Genomic DNA, 21,082 nt, shown 5'->3' on the forward strand with positions numbered 1-21,082 from the left:
GCCGGGCCCATCGATGGGGGCGGCCGCTCTGCGCTCGGCTCCTCCGCCCTGCCTCTCGGCTCTGGATTAGCGAAACTGGCGACGTGGGACGGTCCCCGGCCCGGCCCCGCGCCCTGTCTCGCCCGCCGGGGTGAAGCCAGGACTCGCTTACCCGCCGGCCGAGCCGAGCCGCCGTAGCGCAGCGCAGCGCAGCGCGCCGAGGAGCCGCCGCACCGTCCGTGCGGGTGGGACGCTGGGCCGGCAGCGGGCGGTGGCGCCGCGCTCCTCCCGCAGCCCCGCGGGCGCGGAGCGGTGAGAGCGGGCGGCGGGTCCCGGTCCGGGTCCGGGGGGGCGACGGGCGGGCGCTCGGAGGGGCCATGGCGCTGCGCGCGCGGGCGCTGTACGACTTCAGGTCGGAGAACCCGGGGGAGATCTCGCTGCGGGAGCACGAGGTGCTGAGGCTGTGCAGCGAGCAGGACATCGAGGGCTGGCTGGAGGGCGTAAACAGCCGCGGCGACCGCGGCCTCTTCCCGGCCTCCTACGTGCAGGTGATCCGCGCCCCCGCCGCCGAGCCGCCGCCGCCCGCCCGCTACGCCAACGTCCCCGCCGGCGGCTTCGAGCCGCTGCCGCCGCCCGCCGCCTTCAAGCCGGCCGCACAGCAGCCCGAGCCCTTCCCGCTGCCGGCCGCCGCCGCAGGGTACCCCTTCCCGCCGGCGCCCTACGGCGGCTCCTACCAGCCCAGCCAGGGCAGCGATGACGACTGGGACGACGACTGGGACGACAGCTCCACGGTGGCGGACGAGCCGGGCGCCCTGAGCAGCTCGTACCCCGACTACGAGGCGGCGGGCGGCGGCGCGGCGCCGGGCCGATACCGGCTGTCCACGCGCTCCGAGCTGTCGCTGGGCTCCCGCGGCGGCGGTCCCCCGGCGGGACACCCGCACCCGTCCGGCGGCGGCGGGGCCAAGAGTTCGGCCACGGTGAGCCGCAACCTCAACCGCTTCTCCACCTTCGTCAAGTCGGGCGGGGAGGCCTTCGTGCTGGGCGAGGCGTCGGGCTTCGTGAAAGACGGGGACAAGCTGTGCGTGGTGCTGGGCCCTCGCGGCCCCGAGTGGCAGGAGAACCCTTACCCCTTCCAGTGCTCCATTGAGGACCCCACCAAGCAGACCAAGTTCAAAGGCATGAAGAGCTACATTGCGTACAAGCTGGTGCCCAGCCACACCGGGCAGCAGGTGCACCGCCGCTACAAGCACTTTGACTGGCTCTACGGGCGCCTGGCTGAGAAGTTCCCTGTCATCTCCGTGCCCCACCTGCCCGAGAAGCAGGCCACCGGCCGCTTTGAGGAGGACTTCATATCCAAACGTCGCAAAGGCCTGGCCTGGTGGATGGACCACATGTGCAGCCACCCCGTGCTGGCGCAGTGCGATGCCTTCCAGCACTTCCTCACCTGCCCCAGCACCGATGAGAAGGCCTGGAAGCAGGGCAAGCGCAAGGCCGAGAAAGATGAGATGGTGGGTGCCAACTTCTTCCTGACCATCAGTGTCCCCACTGGCCCTGGGGCTGTCCTGGACTTGCAGGAGGTGGAAAGCCAGGTGGATGGCTTCAAAGCCTTCACAAAGAAGATGGATGAGAGTGCCCTGCAGCTCAATCACACTGCCAACGAGTTTGCCCGCAAACAAGTCACTGGTTTCAAGAAGGAATACCAGAAGGTGGGGCACTCCTTCAAGTGCCTCAGCCAGGCATTTGAGCTGGACCAGCAGGCCTTCTCTGCTGGCCTCAACCAAGCTATAGCCTTTACTGCAGAAGCCTATGACACCATCGGGGACCTGTTTGCAGATCAGCCCCGACAGGACCTAGATCCTGTGATGGATTTGTTAGCGCTGTATCAGGGGCATTTGGCCAACTTTCCAGACATCATCCATGTCCAGAAAGGTAACATCCTTATATATTTCATATGATGGTAGTTTCACAAATTGGTGGTGTGCAGACAGATGTAGGAATCAGTAGCTAAACGTGTTGCATCTGGCTTGCTGCCCTAGGGTTAAACGTTTCTGTGTTTACTCAGGTAAGCTGTTGCTAAAAATACCCAAAACACATCAGTGACAGCTTTCATTCTGTGCTAGAGGTGCAGACTTTGTTGGGAATTTTATTGGTCAGAGGTTACTCAGTTTGGCAGTGGATCACTGAAAGAATCCATCTCTACCTTTATGGCTGATACATTAAAGATCAATGAGCTTGCTTATAATCCCCAGTATGAAAACATCTCTTTCTGTTTCATGTAAGTTAGGTATCTTAGATCTCCAGCATAGCAGATAATGTAAATCAGAAGCAATCTGAAGATACAGATTCTCCAGTTGACCTTCTAGTTTGATGTGTGCATGGTGCTACTTGCTTTTTGCAGCATCAGATGTTTAGATGAATTGTTTAAGTCTGTTGGTGGTTTAGCCTTGCATTAAAACTCTTTTCATGTTTTTGGTGGGGATAATGAACAGTATTCATAGGTGGAGTTTTTCATACTTTGTCCTAATTATCATGGAAAAAACATTGCTCACCTGTTAACCTGTCAGCAACTTAATGTCTAAAACTTGCTTCTCAAGTTGACATTGCTGTTTTTGTAGCACTTTGTGATACATCGGAGGGAAAGGAAAACCAAGCATGAAAGAATTGTCTGCTGGATAACTAGGGTAACTTGTTCAGAAAACAGAAGCTAGGAACACTGTATATCTGTAGGTGATATCCCTGCTGTGAACTTAATGCTATTCATATGTTTGTCACCATCATGAGAAGAAAAGCCCATCGTCCATTCTTTTTTGCTGTTGTATTCTTGACCTGTGGCTTTCAACTCAGAGATCGAAGGTACAGAGACTTAGAAAAACTTCACCTGTCATGTAAATAAATAGATATGCTTAATATTCATATGACAAAGTGTAAGAGCTTCTTTGCAGGAATTAGGCTTGTAGATTTGTAAGTGTTGGTCTGTATGCTGAGAGGCAGAGCTTTATCTGTACCCTGTGTTGAATCAGTCTCTCTGGCCCTTATGAGATTTCTTCAACTGTTAGAAAACTTGAGTTTTATGATAAAGTGATCAGAGGAGTTTTTTCAGCAGATCACGAAGGCAGGCTTTCTGGAGGCAAGCGTTATTGCTAGGGAAATCTGAGGAGGAAGAGTTGATAAAGTGTATGCAGTTTGTTGTCTAAGAAAGCTTTTCTTTTAAAAGTACGTGCATTAAGTTCAGATTTGCATTCTCTTGTTGAATCTCGAAATCATTGAATGGAAACTTTGATAATCTTGACATTATTTTGAGGAGAAAATGGAAGAGTGCAATCTGACCTTTCATGATTTGTTGTGCTGGCTGGTATGGCATTGTATTCTGATAACAGCTCTTAAATATTTAAAATTTGGAGAGAAGGGAGACTTTGGCAGTGTCTCATGTTCAGAAGTAGAGTACTTTAAAGTGAGATTTCAAATAATGTTAGGATTGATAATAAGCTTCTGGAAGGAATCAAAGGGAAAGATTATTTTATCAGGTCAAATAAAAAAGTAGATGGTACGTACTATTTAAATCTATATCCTGAAGTTGTTAAGACTATGTAGAGTTTCACACTGTAGCTTCTTGGATACTTTACTTTGAGAAGAGAACGGGGAATAATATGATATGTGCACAACTCAACCCACATTTCCTACAGATTGCACACTGCTGTTTCATTTTCAGTTCTGTTTGAATTTAAATGTACTGGTTACATTTACCTTCTTAAACTGCAGGAAAATCATCTAAATGAGCTTCCACCAGAGCAGTGCATGAGCGTGACATATGTTGGTATTGGGCCAGAAGACTGTCCTGGAGCTGGTTGGAGGAACATACAGCCAGTCTGTGTGCATGTGTTAATGCTCCAGCACCCCTGGGCCAACACTGCCTTCTACAGAATGTTATCCCTTGTACATATTTGTGATTAGAAAATGGCTTGTGTTTGAAAAATTGGTCTCCTGGGTGTTCATAATCAGCACAGGAATAGGGTTAGAGCTGGGTTATGCATGTGTTTTTTTTGTTGTTCCCTATATGAGAGATAAAGAAAAGTTGAGTAAAAATAGTTTTTTATCCAGTTTATTGCTGTTTTGTTGCTCTTAATAGTTACTTGTAACAAGGTATATCTTCTCAATTCCAAATTTTAAAGTCTGATGAAAACAAACCATTTTGTCTTCTTGCAACATAAGACCTTTCTTTTAAATTTATGACCTGGGATAGTTGCCAGTACTTGAGAAGTATTGTTGTCTTTATGGACAAAACAAAAACCCGTTGGTGAAAATAGATGAGCTGAAAACAGAATTGTGTCCTTCTTTCAGTATTTTATTTTCTATTGTACAATATTTGTTCAGTAAGATGGCCAAAAGTGACCTCTGAGGTGGTACACATAGCAGCCTTTTGATTGATACTTTGGCGACATGGGCTTGGAAAGAAGTTATGAATGTTCTTCCATTTTATTTCCTACATAGTGCAAATGTATTGTTCATTTTTGGGTGAAAACTGAAGCCATTTGTAGATTGCATTTTTGTATTCATTTGGACCTAAGAAGGACCAAAAAGAAAGGTGGCTGTGCCCAAATCATGCATTAGAATGCCTTGTCTTGTTAAGGATTTGATTTAGTGCGGATGAGCAGCTGCTGGATGTGATTTGGAAATGTTTTGTGCTGTGAACTGAGAAGTCTGCATGTCTGGGGTGTTTAATAATTTCTACAAATTTTCTTCTGCAAGAAGGCCAAACTACCTGAACTAGAAGCAAGAATCTTCCTCCATTTGGTCTTTATGCATTCTTCTAGAATAAAGAACCAAAGCTGGATAAGTACACTGTTGCTTTGTCTGTGCATCATCAGGTAAATATATTAGCCCTTGTGCTTGTAACTGCTCAAGGATTCAGATCTTTCTACATCCTGTGTGAGTACATCATGTGTGATCTGAAATTTGCTAAAAGGGGTTGTCATTTTGGTCACCTTGTTGTAAATATGAAAACCGGTGGTATATTTTCAAAGTTTTTATTATTACTGTTTTAAGTATTTAGTGAAATGGCAATAACTTCAGTAAGATATTTTTAAAGGCTCCTCTTTATCTGTCTTCTTGCTGTTGAGTACCCAGTATTAAGGAATTTTCTGCGAGGGAAGGAGGGGTTAAATTTCCTGCTCCAAAAGAATCGGAGGAGGGATTTGAACTTCTTTCTCCCACTCTCCAGCTGAGGACCAGCTTGGCAGTCCTTTATGAGAAACCCTATCCTGTTTTGTGTATGTTCCAATCCAGGTCTGAAGGTTCATTGGATTGAGCCTTACAGTGAAGAATGTAATGGGATGGAAATCCTGCAGTTCCATCTGGAAGTGCTCAGGAAGAACTTCCCACTGAGACTGGAAACAGAGCATTTCAGTCCCAAGGCACACATTCCTTACAAACAAGTTGTTGAGATACATTTTATTTTGAAAACTAAGCACTTATGGGAAAAGTGGCCTTTGTAGGAGGAGGTGGTGGCAGGGTGTGGTCTGAGCATTTGAGCACCCAAATACTTGTAAAAATCTAGTCTTGAACCCCTCATAGGAAAGTTTGTCTAGCATGCTTATGTGAAATGTTCCTGTGCATATATCTGTGTTCTTTGGAATGGGAGGTGCAAATAATTAGATGGATATACTTGGTTTTCTTTTGTCTCTGGCAAAATGTTTGTAAAAAGGAATATTAAGTTCAGTGGGCCTGAAAACTAAATTCCACCTTTGCTTGTCGTTGTCTTTTTGCAGAACTAGTGTGTCTTTCAAGAAATAATACATTCAGTTTCTTTAGCCTTGAGAAAAAAAAGCATCCTGCCATCTTTATTTCTGTGTTTTCAAGGTCTACTTGTGGAAATTCCCTAGGCAATTTTGGCAAAATAATTCCTAGACACTAATTGCTATAGCTTCACTCAACTGATGAGATCTCCCAACTTCCATAATCTTCATTGCAGGCTGGTGCAAGTTTGTGTTCAGGAAATGTGTGTACATGTGAGAATTTGAGATGGTGTGTGTGTGTATAACTACTGGTGTAGTGCATTCTTATCTGGTTGTTTCACTGGGATACTTGGTTAGTGAGTGCAGAGAAGTTATTGGGGTTTGTTTGTTTGTTTGTTTCCAGTCCTCTTTGAGGAATCATGATAATTGGACTTACTTTCCTTTTTTAATTTCTGACAGTGGAAGAAACACTGGCTAACTTTGTTTCATTTCTGCTTTCCAGAACCCTTCTTTATCTTATTTTGTTAACACTAAATACATTTTTGCAAAACACACTCTCTAAAGTGTAGGTGACACACCATGATCAAAAATAGTTATTTTAAGAATATCTGAATGACATATTTACTTTTTGATCACTAAAAGTAAAATAAAGCAAATGTCCTTATTTGCTTGAAGCAAGTTTCATTCCACACTTTGGCTCGGAAAATGTTTTGGGTGTTGTTTTAGAATAATGTAAAAAAATTGGATAGAAAGACATTCCAGCTGTTAATGCATTGGAATTTCAAGCACAGAAAAACCCCAGACACTACTGAAACCTGAAGTTCTCTATGATGTTTTCTGGAATTCTTGTGGGAAGGGGAGGAGGGAGTGGGACAAATGCTTGATATGTCATTGTGTGGATAAAGCTAGTCAAAATTCGTGCCTAATATTTAATGACACAATGTTAAAGCAGTGCCCATCTCTCTTGCTTTCTTTTTAGCCTGTTAAATTTTCTGCAGAGACTTGTTCTTTTCTCTGTCTCTGTTTTTCCTTTTATCCACCTTTTTCTGTCTCTCTTACACAAATGCATATTATACCCCGCATGGAGTTCAGCTCAGTTAACTTAAGTGCCTGAAAGCTGGGCATGTAATCTTAGCCAGATGACCCCTATAACAGTAAAAAGAGATGGATACCAATGTTTCACGTGCTTAAGGACTTTGATGAGCAGGAATGGATTGTCTTAGGGTGGCTGTTGCCATCTCTCTCCGCTTCCCCACTGTTATTACAAGAGAAATGTGGTGTTTTGTACTTGCTGTCTGAGTCACCCAGTTTCAACCTCACACTACATGAAAGTTGCCTAAAGGAAATAAATGTTTAGGCGGCTAAATCCTGAAAGAATACTGAAATTTAGTACCAGTGTAAAGTTACAGTTTCCTTGATGTGTGTAAATCTCACAGAGGCCAACAATGGGAAAGACTGAAATTGAGCAATGCCCTTATATGCAGGGGCTTAAACAGAAATCAGACTTCTGTGTCTTGTCTGCCAAACAGTTGCATTGGTCTTATAAAACTATTGTTTGTTTGCTTGTTTTTTTGTTTTGTTTTGTTTTTTCCTTTTTCCTTCCTGTCCCTTATCTATTCATACATGAACTTTCTGAGTGAGCAAGATTTGTGCAAGTAAGATGTTTCTCTTTCCTGGTACCTTTTGGAACTTCCTAGCCTAGTATTGTTCAAGTTTGATGATAGCAAGACATTTCAAGAATGATAACATCCCAGTGATTATTTTCAGCAAACAGCTGGTAGCAGAGGAAGGACTGCATGCATTATTGCACATGCCCAGGTCTGCATGCTGCAGGACACCCATTTAATACCAGGAGGCTGGAAGATATTGACCAGGGTTCACACTTTAAGTTTTGACTGCAGGCAGTGGATCTTCTTGAGTCCTTGATAAACACATGCATTAGAGCTTTGTCTACCAGAAAGACCTTGAGAACAGCTAGAGAGTATCAGGACAATGCAGAAATTAATGTAGAAATTATTTTGTAAAAGGAGGAAGAAACTTTATTTCAAAGATTGTGCAATAGCTTTTCATCTTGAAGTTTCTGAGAATCTAGATGGTGAGAAAGGATTCCTTGTCTCCCTGTGGCTGGGAGGTTTTCAGGTCAGGTTAGGATTCGGTGAAGACAGAGATTAGCAGAATTGGTATACAGAAAACTGAAAGCAAGTCCTAGAACTCTTCCAAGTCTTTGTAAGAGCATTATCAATACCAAATAACTGGCTGAATTTTCTGTTTTGTAAGTCACCTTTGAAACAAGGACACGTTTCAGCCTTTCCAACATCTTTTCCATGACTTCATCGTTAGACTTTGTTTGAACAGTTAAAATGCCAAGTTAATGTGTGCAGACTGTATAAACTCATCCAGATGGTACCTTACTTATTTTGAATTGCCTCATTCAAACAGCAAAGATTGGAAATTTTAATTAAAAAAAAAAAAATGAAATCACATTTGGCTTAGCCCCCAAAGCTTTACCAACAGCCTGGAACAAATAAATAGCAAATGCTTTCTAGACAGTCTAAAAATATCCTTCATGAAGGCCATGAGGATCAATAACATTTATTTACAAAACATTAAAGCCTCATGAAATCAGTGACAATATATGTAACTTAACAGTCTGCTCAGGTCTTGTTAGTGCCTTAGGGCTGTCCAGCCTGTTTTGGGTAGGTAGACATCACGTGTGCGCAGCTTCTCTGGTTGTGATAAGTGAAGCTGCCCTTTTTATGTTGGCATGGAATGTGAAAAGCAATGTGAAAAGCAGATTAATGCTTTGGTTTGCCTTGGCTGTTTGTACTGCAAGAAGGAATCTTTTTTTTTTTGTCCTTGCAGAGATGCTGCAGCATGCAGGTTTCTAAAAGAGAACATTTAAATGCACTGGGGAAAAATGGAGCAGGATCTGCATTTGATTTGCATCTCTACTCTTCTCGCATGGAGTTATGTGAATAAGCCATGCCTGTTACATTTGCTCATCCTAGGACAGTTGTAGAACTATGCAGATGTTGGTGGGCAATCAAACACCATGAATTGTCCTCATTTTTAGCATCTTTTCTGCGTTTTTGGAGAAAAGCGTCCGCAAGCAGTTCTTCCAAAGCAGGGATGTGACAGTAGGTGACATCTGCATGTATGCTTTTCTTGATAGCATTGTAATACAAGTATTGATATATTTTGTAACCAATATTTTCCTTTCTACACATTTCCCATAAAATTCAAGGAGATTTTGAAGCTACTTATATCAGCTGTGGAAATACCTTATATTCATCTTCTATAGTTTACAAGTGCTCATTGTCACTCTTAAATGTAAGCTCATAAGATGTGCTTAACATCACTGGAATTTTCATCTCAGTACTTGTTTGAGTTGCAATTGCTTATATTAAGTGCCTGCCCAGAAGCCGTTCAGTTATGTACACAATGTTTCTTGCTTTTTGAAGGACAGATGTATTACATTTCTAACGATCAGCTTGATTTTCCTGTTCACACCTTCCTATACTTTTAGCATCAGCTGAAGTGCTGTGGAAGCAAACGTCCTTACACTGGAGATAGCTTGTACTTTCCAGCAGGTCTCTCTTTGAATTGGGTAAAACCTTTGTTAAGGAATGTTTGCCTCTCAAGCTGTGATACAGAATGCTATGTTTGTGATAATGGAAAGCAGAGGACACCCTTTAGCTGGATTAAATTTCTGCTAACAGTCCTTCTCTCAGGCATCATTATAGGTAATGTATCATCAGAGAGGACACTTGCAAGCACATGCTGCAGTGCGAGGGCATGGTCGTTTCTTTGCTGAAAATTCTGTCTGCAAAGTGATAGGTGTAAAATTTGTTTATTTTAAAATTGCCACATCCACCCTTTGAAAAAATAACCTTTCAAGAAGTTTTCACCATTTTTTTACCTAGCTGTGTGTCTTTTGTTAATGGGATTGTGCTGAGTGATAGATGCTTGTAGTTCAGTTGTGTTTGTGTCCTTTGTTTTGCCATCTTGTTCTCATCTCCTGTTATCAACATTTTTAAAGGCAAACTGTGGAGTATGGCTTCTTTAGTGCCCTGCCAGGCCCAGTGTAACATCCCTGCCAGAGCTGCTACATTTATCTTGGGGACTGTAGAGCCGATGTACACCTTGTCAATGTGATTGTGAACACACTCAAGTGTATAAGGGTATGAGAGCAGTCCTTGTTTCACTGGATAAATAGATGGGCCATACCCTTCCTCTGTGTGCATGCCAGTTTGCAACTGTTTGTGCAATGATTTAATCAGATCTTAAATATGGCTATTTTTTATTTTTTATTCTAAGATTGAAGTTAGGTGTTTATAGTATCCATTAGTGTTGGTATTTCTTTAAAATGGAATGACATTTATCACTGTGCATTCCAAAACCATCAATAATCAGGTAGTAGGAATTAAATCAATGTGCATGCCAAAACCACCAGAGACTGGAATTTGTCAAGTTTCTGAGATCTGTGAAAAAGACTGCTTTATTTTTGCATGATATCTGCATTGTGTAAACCAGAGCATGGTTTTATATGAACTGAAGAATACATGTGAGTGACAGCTTTCAGTGAGCTTTGCAGCAGGGTAGCTGGAAGAACAAATGGTTCTGTCTGACATTAATAATGCTGCAGTCAGTCAGCGTTAGCCTAGACATTAGCAGAACCCTGTGATTTGTGAACCTAAATTTATGGGGCAGTGTTATTCAACTCTGATTTTTTTTGAACAATGGGCATAATAAAAAGTATTTCCTACTTATCCTTAGCTGTTGATAAGCTGCGTTTTCTAAAAGCACAAGAGCCACTTTCACGTCTATGCAAAACCCTTTAATAGCAAAGTAATCACCATTTTAGACATTTTGCTTTAAATTTCTGACTTACTTTCAGGGTAAAAAATAGAACATCCTTAAAAGAGTTTTCCTCCATCAAGGAGAAGAATATCGTCATTGAATTAGAAAGCTTGGTTTTGAAAACTGTTTTGTGTTGACGCTCTCAGGAAAGACAAGTAACTTCCTCGTTTTGCCTTTGATGTTGAGGATTGCTTGCTTTTTTCTGTTTAAAAGTCTAAAACCAGATTTCAAAGTAGGAGGTTGTTCCTTCATTAGTTACAGTAATGCTGCATTTTCCCTGTGACCTTCTTTTATGCAGTTAAGTCTGTACTGGAGGAGGCTTCTGCTTTTAATTTCAGGGGAATTCCCATTATAATGCTTTCCATTCTGAATCTCTGCCAGAAAATGTAAAGAATTTGCAGAATCTTAAGTTAATGTAGGCTCCTTTTGTTAATCTGTGCTCACAGCATTCTTAAGGAAATAATCTGTCAGTGTAATAAAATGTCTATCCTACTACACGTTATTTCATCATTTTGATTTGAGCTGAACGGGGAAGTTTTGGAGCTTGCTCAGAGTGGGATTCCATGTGAGGTGTAATCCCACCTGAATTAGGAGCTCATCATTGCATAGCCGTGAGCTGAGCTGGGTGGAACTGCTGAGCAATCAATAATGCTAAGCCCTGTGGGCTTCCTCCTCTCCAGGCCTAATGCAGCCCTCTATGGAGTTACTCACTGCAGTCATCCTCATGCAGCAGTGTAAGCAGGGTGGCCATGTAGGTGGCTCAGCTTGGCAGCCATCAGCCTGACGGTGGGAGACCTGTTCCTTACAGGTTGTTTGTTTCAGGAGAAGAGTGAATCAAATCTGCACCTACATGTGTGTGGTCTGCCTGGGGTTTGCTGCCAGTCTTTCAGCAGAGAGCTGCAGTTAAAAAAAAAAAACAAAAACACCTTATTATCAGGTTCCGTGGTAAGGAATGAGTAAACTCATTTCTTGTTACTTTTTCTGTTTTTGCATCCTTTTGTGAAAGCCACTGAAAGCGATGTGAGGTATGTTATTTCTTCCCTCTTATTAGAAATAAAGTAAAGCAAAAGGAGTCGGTGTTTGAAATTCTCCCTTCAGTAGTGAGGAGTGTGCTTTAAAGCACTGTAGACGCCTATGTAGCACAATTTAATATGATGGGTGGCTGAGTGGCATGGAAACACAAGTTATTTTGCTTCGTAGTAAGTGATGCTCCAAATCTTAATTCGTTGTCTGCAGACAGTTGAACAGCAAAACTGAATGTATTACACAGGTCATTGCATTGTCACAGGATTTCTCAGATAAAACTGCTGAACAATCCTCTTTGTTAGACCCCTGAGTTTCTGTGAAAAACACAATGTTTTCTGACTTGGGCTTTCTTCTCTCATGCGGGAGCCCTCCTTCAGAGGAACCTTTGTACTTGGACACAAATTCTTGGGGGAGGCTGTCTCATCAAAGCTTATTGGCCAGAGGGCTTCTCAAAGGAGGCATTCAGGAGCCTGCTGCTCTTTGTTTGAGCCACACTTACCACTGATACAAAGGCCAGAACAATCACGTTCCCCAGATTTTTCCACCCTGCCATTTTTAGGGCTGCTCTCTTTCTCAGTGCCATTTATGAATGGAATGAATGTGGATTTGTGTCTGGGGTGGCTGGTATCCACGTGCTGCATTTCCATTGCTACTTCTCACCTGCAGCAGGGCCAGCAGCTCCCATGATGCTGGGGCTGGGTGGTGAAAGAGCAGCACACGAGGAGCAGCATGTGGCTTTTTTTCCCAACCACGTTAGAAATATATTTCAGAAAACTCTTCTATGAAATGTGTCAAGAAGAACTACAAGGCTAACTTCTTTCCTTCTGTATCACCTGTCATTCTTTTTGTGTTCTGTTTTGTTTTTCAGTATTTCTCTAGCATGAGGTATAAAGAATAACAGAAGTGTAGTGTTTGAAGGAAGGTCTTGAAGCACCATAACAATTTACACGCGTCAGTTACTTGTGAAAGAAATCTATTTATTTCAGTTCAGCACAGAGTCACGGAATCCTAGAGTTGGAAGGAACCTTTAAAGATCAACTCATCCAATTCCGCTTCAATGGACGGGGTCACCTACAGCTACATCAGGTTGCACAGAGTTCGGCCTGGCCTTGAGCATCTCCAGAGATGGGGCACCATCACCTCTCTGGATAACCTGTTGCAGTGCCTCCTACCTCTTTGTAAAAAACTTCTTCCATGTATCCAATCTAAATCTTACCTCCTTTAGTTTTAAAGTTATTCATCACTAAGTGAAGAAAATATTTGAATGTACGTAATTACGATTCTAGTATCTTAAATGTTAACTTTTTCTATAGTCTAGGTAAATTTTTAAGTTCAGTATTTTGGACTGAAGTACCAAAGACATTGATACATTGGTAGAGCAGGACTGTGAGATGCAGATCTACCTAACTTTACAGATCCTCACTATAGCTGCACGTGTTGTGTTATAGCCATCTCATCTCACACACTGCCCATAGGCAGTACTGCTGTATGAAGTTAAATCACTGCTATTTAGATTGCGGTTTCATAGATCTTTTTTGGAAGAGAGAGATACAGTTTTGAGCAGCAGCAGTAATGACTGTTCCTATTTTTGAAGAATTGAGCAATCCCAGCCATGAAACACGTGTCAGTTGTACAAATACAAAGCAAAAAGGGGCACCAGAGAATTCCCTTTCTTCAGGCTTCTCTTCATTTGGATTCATGACTCCAAATGCAGCTGGAGTTTCCCTGCTGTCTACTGTATGCAGATTCCAAAGGTGACATTTATGTGCTGCTTCAAGGAGTGGATCTGGGCCATGGGAAGTTGTTTTCGTGAGCTCTGAGCCATGAGACTTCTGCATTCTAGTGACAGTGCAAGCTGCAGCCTTGGCCAGCATTCTGCATGCTAGGCATGAGGAGCCAGGTTAGGGCTAGCTGCTGGCAGCTGATCGTTAGTCATTTGTTCTTACCCATTCCCCATGGATAAATGAGGGCTTAGGGATATGTGTACCTCCATGTGATATGATCTGCTTTTTCACTTTGGTGCACACACCAACAGAATGGAGGACAGTGAGTGTGTGCTCACATGTAGGTTTGAACCAATCCTTGGTTGACTGCTCACATTATCTCAAAGCATTTTTGAGTGTGAGAAAACTGCAGCTGATTGGAAAATATATTGTTTGACCCAAACCAGAATGCTCTCAGGTTGAGGATTTTTTAATTATTTTTTTTTTCCTTAATGTATTTGATTTCTTCTGCCTGATTGCAACCTCATGCTTGCATGACCAACTTCCTTACTCAATACACTTGTTTTCTGCCTAGTAACTCCTCTATGCCTGTTTAAATTGCTGTTTGTATAGTGTGTTTCACAGCTTGGGACTATTTATTTCTAGCAGAGTCTTTGTTGTTTCTGTCTTCATGGCTCCTGGCATACTGCTATAAATGTTCCTTGTTAAACATGTTCATATCATCTAGCGTTGTCTAATCTCATACTTCAAAGCAAGTACTGAAATCTGTGAGTTTCTAAAAGCCCTTAGCAGCATTCAGCAAGCAGCACTATCTGTTTAACATCAAGCTTTGGGGAGATGAAAAACAGCATTCACATCTGCTCTTCCCTACCTTTTAGATGAGAAATAGATGAAGCACAGCTTTTTGCAGTGTCTGCAATCCAAGCTGTTTTTGCTGACTGAAAGGTAGCCCTGGTCCCTGAAACCTCTTCTCTGAACAGAAGAGCTTTTAATCAAACCAGGTTTTATGGATAGGGCTATCTTAACAAGTTTCAGCAAGCATCAGTGAATGCCAGTGGATGCCATTTTTTTTCTTCATGGAAGAATTTAGTGACACTTCTTTGTCTGGTGCCATTTTGTCAGACTGCCCCTCTGCTGCCGTCTATCCTACAGCAACAGCACGTAACAGAATACTGGCAGGAAGGTTCAGCCTCTGCTGCCACACCACCACCGTCTGCCGCTGATGTTGCAGGCCAACAGAATACAACAGGAAGCATTACTTTCAGAGCAGCCCTCATGAATTAGGAGGTGCCTCTTTTGGTGCTTTTTCCCTAAAATGTGAAAAGGCCTTTTCTATTTGTTTGATTTTGTTTGTTTCTTTCTAAACACACCTTTCTGTTTTGGATCATCCAAACCAACACTTGATGCTTAGATTTCTGAATCCAGGAACCAGGAGACTGGACTGGAATACATGGGAGGGACCTGCAGAGGTCATTGATCCCACCTGCAGGGGCTGCTGCCAGCATGCTCAGCCCAACACATGACCAGGAGGTGCAGGTGTGGGCAGGAGGGGCTGGCCAGGCCAAAGAAAGGTGTAGATGTTACAGTAAGTAAAGCTGCTTGCAAAACTGTTCAAGCTAATAACACTTTTTTTCCTAAGATTTGCTAAACTAAAGCTTGCAAGCATCAGTAGATACTGAATTAGTTAAAAATTCTAATTTTAAATGTTTTTGTGATTGGTTTTTTTATGATTACATATCTTTTTAAATAGAGCGTGGAGTCTTTTTCTGTGACTGGGGAAGGTTCAGTGATTCTCATAAAATAACGTATTTTTTTTTTCCTTTATGTAGTTATCTTAAGGTTAATTTTTATTTTTTATGGTTAAGGTTTTACTGATAATACAACACGTCACTTAAAGGTACGTGAAGGAAGAAACCAAGGGGAAATCTGTGCTTAAGCATATGTATAATCTTCAGCTGAAATCTGTGTAGATTTTAAAGGAGACTCCACTATAATACCTGCATGTAAACATCCGTGTCATGATAACTGTATTAATGGCTGCAAGTTTTTCCTTTGGATTCCTTTCCATAATTATAAACCCCTTTATTCATTTATTTTCTATTTTAATTGGCATAAAAGTCATAGTGTGTAATATTTGTAGTCTGGGGAGACTGTTTGGTAATTAGCATGGTTATTACTGATGTAAAATAATCAGAAGATGGTGCTTACCCCATGAACTTAGTTATACTTTCAGCTGCTGATGCGGTAAATTTCAGTATTTTTTCTTCCAGTTTAGTCATTCTAGAAATAACATCTGAAGTTGTTCCCCACACCACAACCAAGGAGTTGTCATATTTATTAAACCAGCTCCATCTGGCTCCCAGTAAGTCCCAAATTTCATTTTTTTTTAAACAACCTCCCATGCGAACAGAATGCAGAAGGAAAAAAAAAAAAAATTGCTAAGCGGGTTTTTGTTTGCTGAAAAAAATGTCTTTATTGTAAAAGAGAGGACTCAATATTTTTTACATTGTGTCCTGCCTCACAGATTACTCAGTCTTTGAAGGAGAAAACAGTCTTCTGGCACAGACTGATGCCCTGCTGCTTGCCTGCGGGGGGGGGGGGGAGGGCTTCTTGGTTCTGTTTTTGGGTGAGGTCCATGCGCTGTAGCAGCTGGTGCCAAGCTTTAAGCTGCCGTGCCTCAGGGCCATGGTGTCAAGGAAGGTGTGGGGGGGTCAAGTTTTACCATCAGGTATTTTAACTTGCCTCCAGTAAGAGTACACAGTGGTCAGGCACTGCAGCCAGCTGCCCAAGGAGGTGGTGGTGTTCCCATTTCTTATGATATTTAAGGGACATGTGGACATGGTGCTTAGGGACGTGCTTTAGTGGTGGAGCTCAGTGGTTAAACAGTCTTTTCCCACCCAGAAGATTTTGTGTTTCTGTGGCCTTAGGGATAGAAGCAAACTACACTGGGCTGTGAGAAATGCTGGAGCAATGGGTGTTAAAAATATCTTGTTAAAAGCCATAGGGAGGAAAGGGTGGAAGAACATAAGGGGATTCAGGCTGATAAGAAGACAAAATTACCATCCCATCCCCCTCCGCCGCAGAAATACTAGAGGTTACCCTCCTTTAAATACAGAGGTAGAGAGGCATCTCTGTTAGCTTGCTGATTCCTGTCACTACAGGGAGTACAGAAAAGCATTTCTTCAAGGCAGTGTAAAGAGAGTCCTGTCCATGAACTGTAGTCATTTGTATGACTTAAAGTGTAGTACAAAAGAGGGAGTCATTTGAGACATTAGAGCTAGAAACATAGAGTCATAGAGCAGCTTAGGTTGGAAGGAATCTTAAATATCATCCAGCTCCAACCCCCATGCTGCGGGCAGGTTTGCCAGCATCTAGATCAGGTTGCCCAGGGCCCCATCCAACCTGGCCTCGAACACCTCCAGGGATAAAAGTTATGACAAATATGTATAATGAACATTTTTTGGAGAAGACTAAAGCTGTATTGGTCTGACTATTCCAAGTTTTATGAATAAGTATGCAATTTCTAGGGATAATAAGTTGCTTTTCTGGGAAACTGAGCTTGTGAAAATTAAAATTAAGATTCATCTTGGTGTTCTGTATCACTGTCTGCATTTGGTGAAGTTTTTGTGAGATGCATGCTTTAATCAGCTGTTTGGAAGAGGGAGGTTCCTTTGCTGTATTTTTTAGCATCTCTTATAAGGCTCTGATATTTCTGCCTGGACTTCTGCAGCTTTGAAGTAAACCTTTAGATTCTCCAGTCATCAGTAATAATTTGGAGGGTATCTGTACTGTAGAAGCAGAATGATCATTGTTATTTGCTTTGTACACATTCTTGTTATTAAATTGCTTTGCTGCACTGCAGAGTAAACTGTTCTCACAGTAAAACTTTTCTGTTCTCCTCTCTACACAGGAGCCCTCACCAAAGTAAAGGAGAGTAAGCGGCATGTGGAAGAGGGGAAGATGGAGCTCCAAAAAGCAGAGGGAATTCAAGAACGCTGTAACATTATTTCTTTTGCGACCTTAGCAGAAATTAACCATTTCCACAAAATCCGTGTGAGGGACTTTAAATCACAGATGCAGCATTTCTTGCAACAGCAAATACTCTTTTTTCAAAAAGTGACACAAAAGCTAGAAGAAGCTCTGCACAAGTACGACAGCGTTTAATCTCTGGACTTTGACTTGTGGACTTTGCTCAGTATGAACATGACTTAAGCAGTGGAACAATCTCTGCTGCTGTTAAAGAGCTATTACCAGTGGTAGATGTGGTACAAGAATGGTTTGTGTTCACTTGGAATCAGGGTTTTATCTCTGATCATGTAGGAAGGAAACAGTTATAGGGCTATGTAGTAGAAACAGTACCACGCATTATAACTAAGTTATACTGTGTATGCCTACACTACCATTGTAACTTTTTTGAAATAATGAGTATACTATATGCCTTATTGCTTTTTGAAACATGGTATTTTAGTGCATACTTTGTAGACCTCAAAACCCTTTGGGTCTTTAAGGAAGTTGGCTAGATGAAAGCCTGCTTCAGCTGCCTTTTTACTTTCCTGGATTTGGATTTCCTAAATTCAAATGATTCTCTGTTTACAGACTCCTACTAGAGCAGCTATGTGATTCTGTGCCTTTAGACTCTATTTTTTCCTTTTCTAGTAAGTCACATTTTTATGATTGAATGAATGAAGGGTTGATGCCTATGACAAGAACTGATTATGAAACCTCATATTAACTGGAAAGAAACGAGCTGCCATCCAGTTTGCACAGCAAGTACTGTCTTATGACAAACATTGGCTCAGAAAGTAGAACTTAGATCTATTCAGACTTTCCCTGAAAGTGGAGACTACTTGTTACATATACTAGGATGTTAAGCACATATACAACAGTACACCACTGAACCCCCTTTCAAAAATGAATATTACTCTGAGGGGGGGTTTTAGTATAAAGCATTACTGTAAGTGGAAATTTGAACTAGCCTAATAACAGTGATGTTTATCATGGGGATATAAATGCAGGCTATGTTGATAGAACTTTTATAAGTAGGAAATTATTTGCTCATTGTTCAGTTGCTGATTAAGTTTAACTTCAGACTTGCATCTGCATTGCCTGTTGTTTAAGTTGGGACTCCACTGTGATTCATTAGTCTAAGGTTACAAATTTTCAGGTATGTTCAGTAATTTAAATGATCTGAAATAAGTCTTGGCTGAACTGACCTGGAAAACAGGTGGCATGTTTATGTTTATAACACTTGTCTTAATTTTTGTATAAATATTTTTGACAAGCAGGGTGCATTTATATATATGTAAACACTATATTTTAAAGAATTTTCTGGCTTATTTCCCTTGATTTAAGTCTGAAGTTTGTGTTTATAACCTATTGGTCCCCTTCTTATAGATCAGTATCAGAAGGGATTTTTATTTATCCTACCCTTTTCCTCCTAAACAAAAATAACAGAACCTTCCAAGGAGGCAAAATGTTTCTTCTTTTTCTTTTTTTTTTTTAATTTTTATTTTTTATTTTTAGTTAAATTAATCACAGATAGAATAAACAAACAAAAACCTGGAAAAGGAAGTCAAGCAATAGTTACCTTAAAGTACAAATCATTCCTCACCTATGCAGCAGAAACGTCCACTTATTTCACTTGATCACGTTGGGTTCTGTAGCTTTAACCCCACATCTCTGTTTCACATGAATAAATATGTTGGTTGCTCTGAAAGTAATACCTCCTATCCCATAGAAATGACAACAGATACAGAGAGCACAATAACACTATTTGATAGAGGAATTTCCAAGCTACAGAATGCTATATTTCATCAAGGTCGCCACTGCTTGCCATGCATTTTCAGTAGCCAGGAATGAGAGCCTTCATGCTGCATTCATATACATTGGCACAAACAGAGATGACCAAATCACTGTTACCAGTGCTGAAATGCACCACCCACTGCCTCTATGCTCACATCCACTGTTTAGGTTCTATAAACATTCTGCAGCCATCACTGAGTGTCAGGGTACCACATTTTCTGCATTCAGCGAGAATTTTTCTGAATTCAATGAGACACCTTTGCTTCATCCACACTTCCACATGAGACACCATTCTGTCAGACTGCCCTGTGCTGCCATCCCTTGCATGGCAACAGCATGTAGCATAATATTGGTGGAAAGGTTCAGATTCTACTGCCATACCACCAACACCCACCCATGATGTTGTGAGCTGACACAATAAAACAGGAGGCATTACTTTTGGAGCAGCCTGTATGTGTGAATGTAGTTTGGGTTTAAGATTCACGACAGAGTGTTTGGCAGATTGCTATATTGACCACTTGAGTTTGGCAGTGCTCCTAATAGACAAACACTGAATGATGAAGAGGAAAACATGGCACTGTTTGTAAAAGAAAGGACAATCAGTGAGGGAAGAATCCATTTGCAGGCTACTGGAAGAGTGCTGCAAGCATCGATGTTGACTGTAAAATAAGGACCATAATCATAGGGCTGACTTGCTCTTTATCTTCCTCATGGTATTTCATTCTACATTCAGAAATCACCACTTCCTGTAACAGCTCCTTCCACCTCTGCACCAACTTCCTGAGTCATTTAATTACCTGAGCCAGCAATGAGCCAGGTTTGAGCTGTTCTACGGCTTATGGTTGCTTAAGCCAGATACTGTTTTGTTAAATGATTTTGCAGTAATTAGATCAAACTACAATCAAAGTAATTATGTGTGATGGTATTAAGACCTGATCAGAAATTGATCTTGGTCCAGTTGAAGTATTCTAGGAGGTTAGTATTAACAAAATGTACATGTCCATGGGGATATTAAGCTGTGATATGTATACAACATAATCAGACAGGTACAGTTTTCCCAAATAAACTGTCATGGCCTTCACCATACTTTCTCATTTGTGATTTTTTTGGGGCAAGGAGGATGGGGGTGTGCTAATTTGTAAATGATATACCAAAAAAGCCTGTCAGGAATACTGGGTCTGAATTATTGCAGTCCGAACAAATAGCTCTCATCCACATTAGCATCTTCTCACACAGAGCTGGGGTTAAACTGTAGTGGAGCCTGAGCTATTATAAATAAATAGATAAGGAGAGAAGAAGGTAGTTCCATATCAGGATGTTAAATGCATTTGTTATATTCTATTCCTGTCAACTGTATTTGATGCACCACAATTTTTGCAAGGGTGGTACTACAATATATTTGTTGGGCTATAGGGAAGATAAACTGAAAGCTGTAAGAAAACTCACTGAGGTACTGGTTTTGGTGAAAGTGCTCCATCCAATGAAGAATGTAGAACAAACCCATCAGTGGAACATAGCTACATATAGTAACCTGCAAGCAGAAAGTAAATAATCTTTCTATTTAAGTTTCAGGTTTTTGAGTTAGGCATTAACATCCTGCTAAAGTGATTAGATAGATTTGTGTCTCAGCCCTTCCTTTGCTTGGTGCTTGCAAAGAAAACAGTTGCCTGTGTTCTGTGCCCTGTGTGCATTTTCTAGGTTCTCCATACCAGTTTCAGAGTCCAAAGGCAGAGTACATTTGATTTGGGAGTGTTACATGACCCAGCTTAGAGAGATGAGCGGTAGAGCTGAGATGATGAAACACTGAAGACAAACACCAACAAAACCTTGAAGAAGAAAAAAAAAAAAACAGAATGGAAGTACACATTGCATATAAAATTGATGCGCTTTTAGAAGACATGAGCTGCCCACACAGAAAATACCTGCATTATTTTGTGAGGCACAAAATTATTTTGTTCT

At 41.7% G+C, this 21,082-nt stretch overlaps 1 protein-coding gene across 1 annotated transcript; it reads left to right on the forward strand.

Moving 5' to 3' along the window:
- Positions 1-23: 23 nt before the first annotated feature.
- SNX18 (sorting nexin 18) lies at positions 24-20,204 on the forward strand. Its single transcript, XM_015848715.3, has 2 exons — positions 24-1,908; positions 17,232-20,204. The coding sequence occupies exons 1-2, from the start codon at positions 357-359 to the stop codon at positions 17,483-17,485; spliced, it is 1,806 nt and encodes a 601-aa protein (XP_015704201.2). The 5' UTR covers positions 24-356; the 3' UTR covers positions 17,486-20,204.
- The last annotated feature ends 878 nt before the right edge of the window (positions 20,205-21,082 follow it).

The sequence above is a fragment of the Coturnix japonica genome, chromosome Z (genome assembly GCF_054131305.1).
Source record: "Coturnix japonica strain WE chromosome Z, WE-NBRP24, whole genome shotgun sequence".
Taxonomy (NCBI): Eukaryota; Metazoa; Chordata; class Aves; order Galliformes; family Phasianidae; genus Coturnix; species Coturnix japonica.

Bases quoted from the DNA above. Each gene is read 5' to 3' on its own strand.
- SNX18 (XM_015848715.3), top strand. From the start codon at position 357: ATGGCGCTGCGCGCGCGGGCGCTGTACGACTTCAGGTCGGAGAACCCG. The intron at 1,909-17,231 runs GTAACATCCTTA...CTCTCTACACAG, and splicing joins CATCATCCATGTCCAGAAAG to GAGCCCTCACCAAAGTAAAG.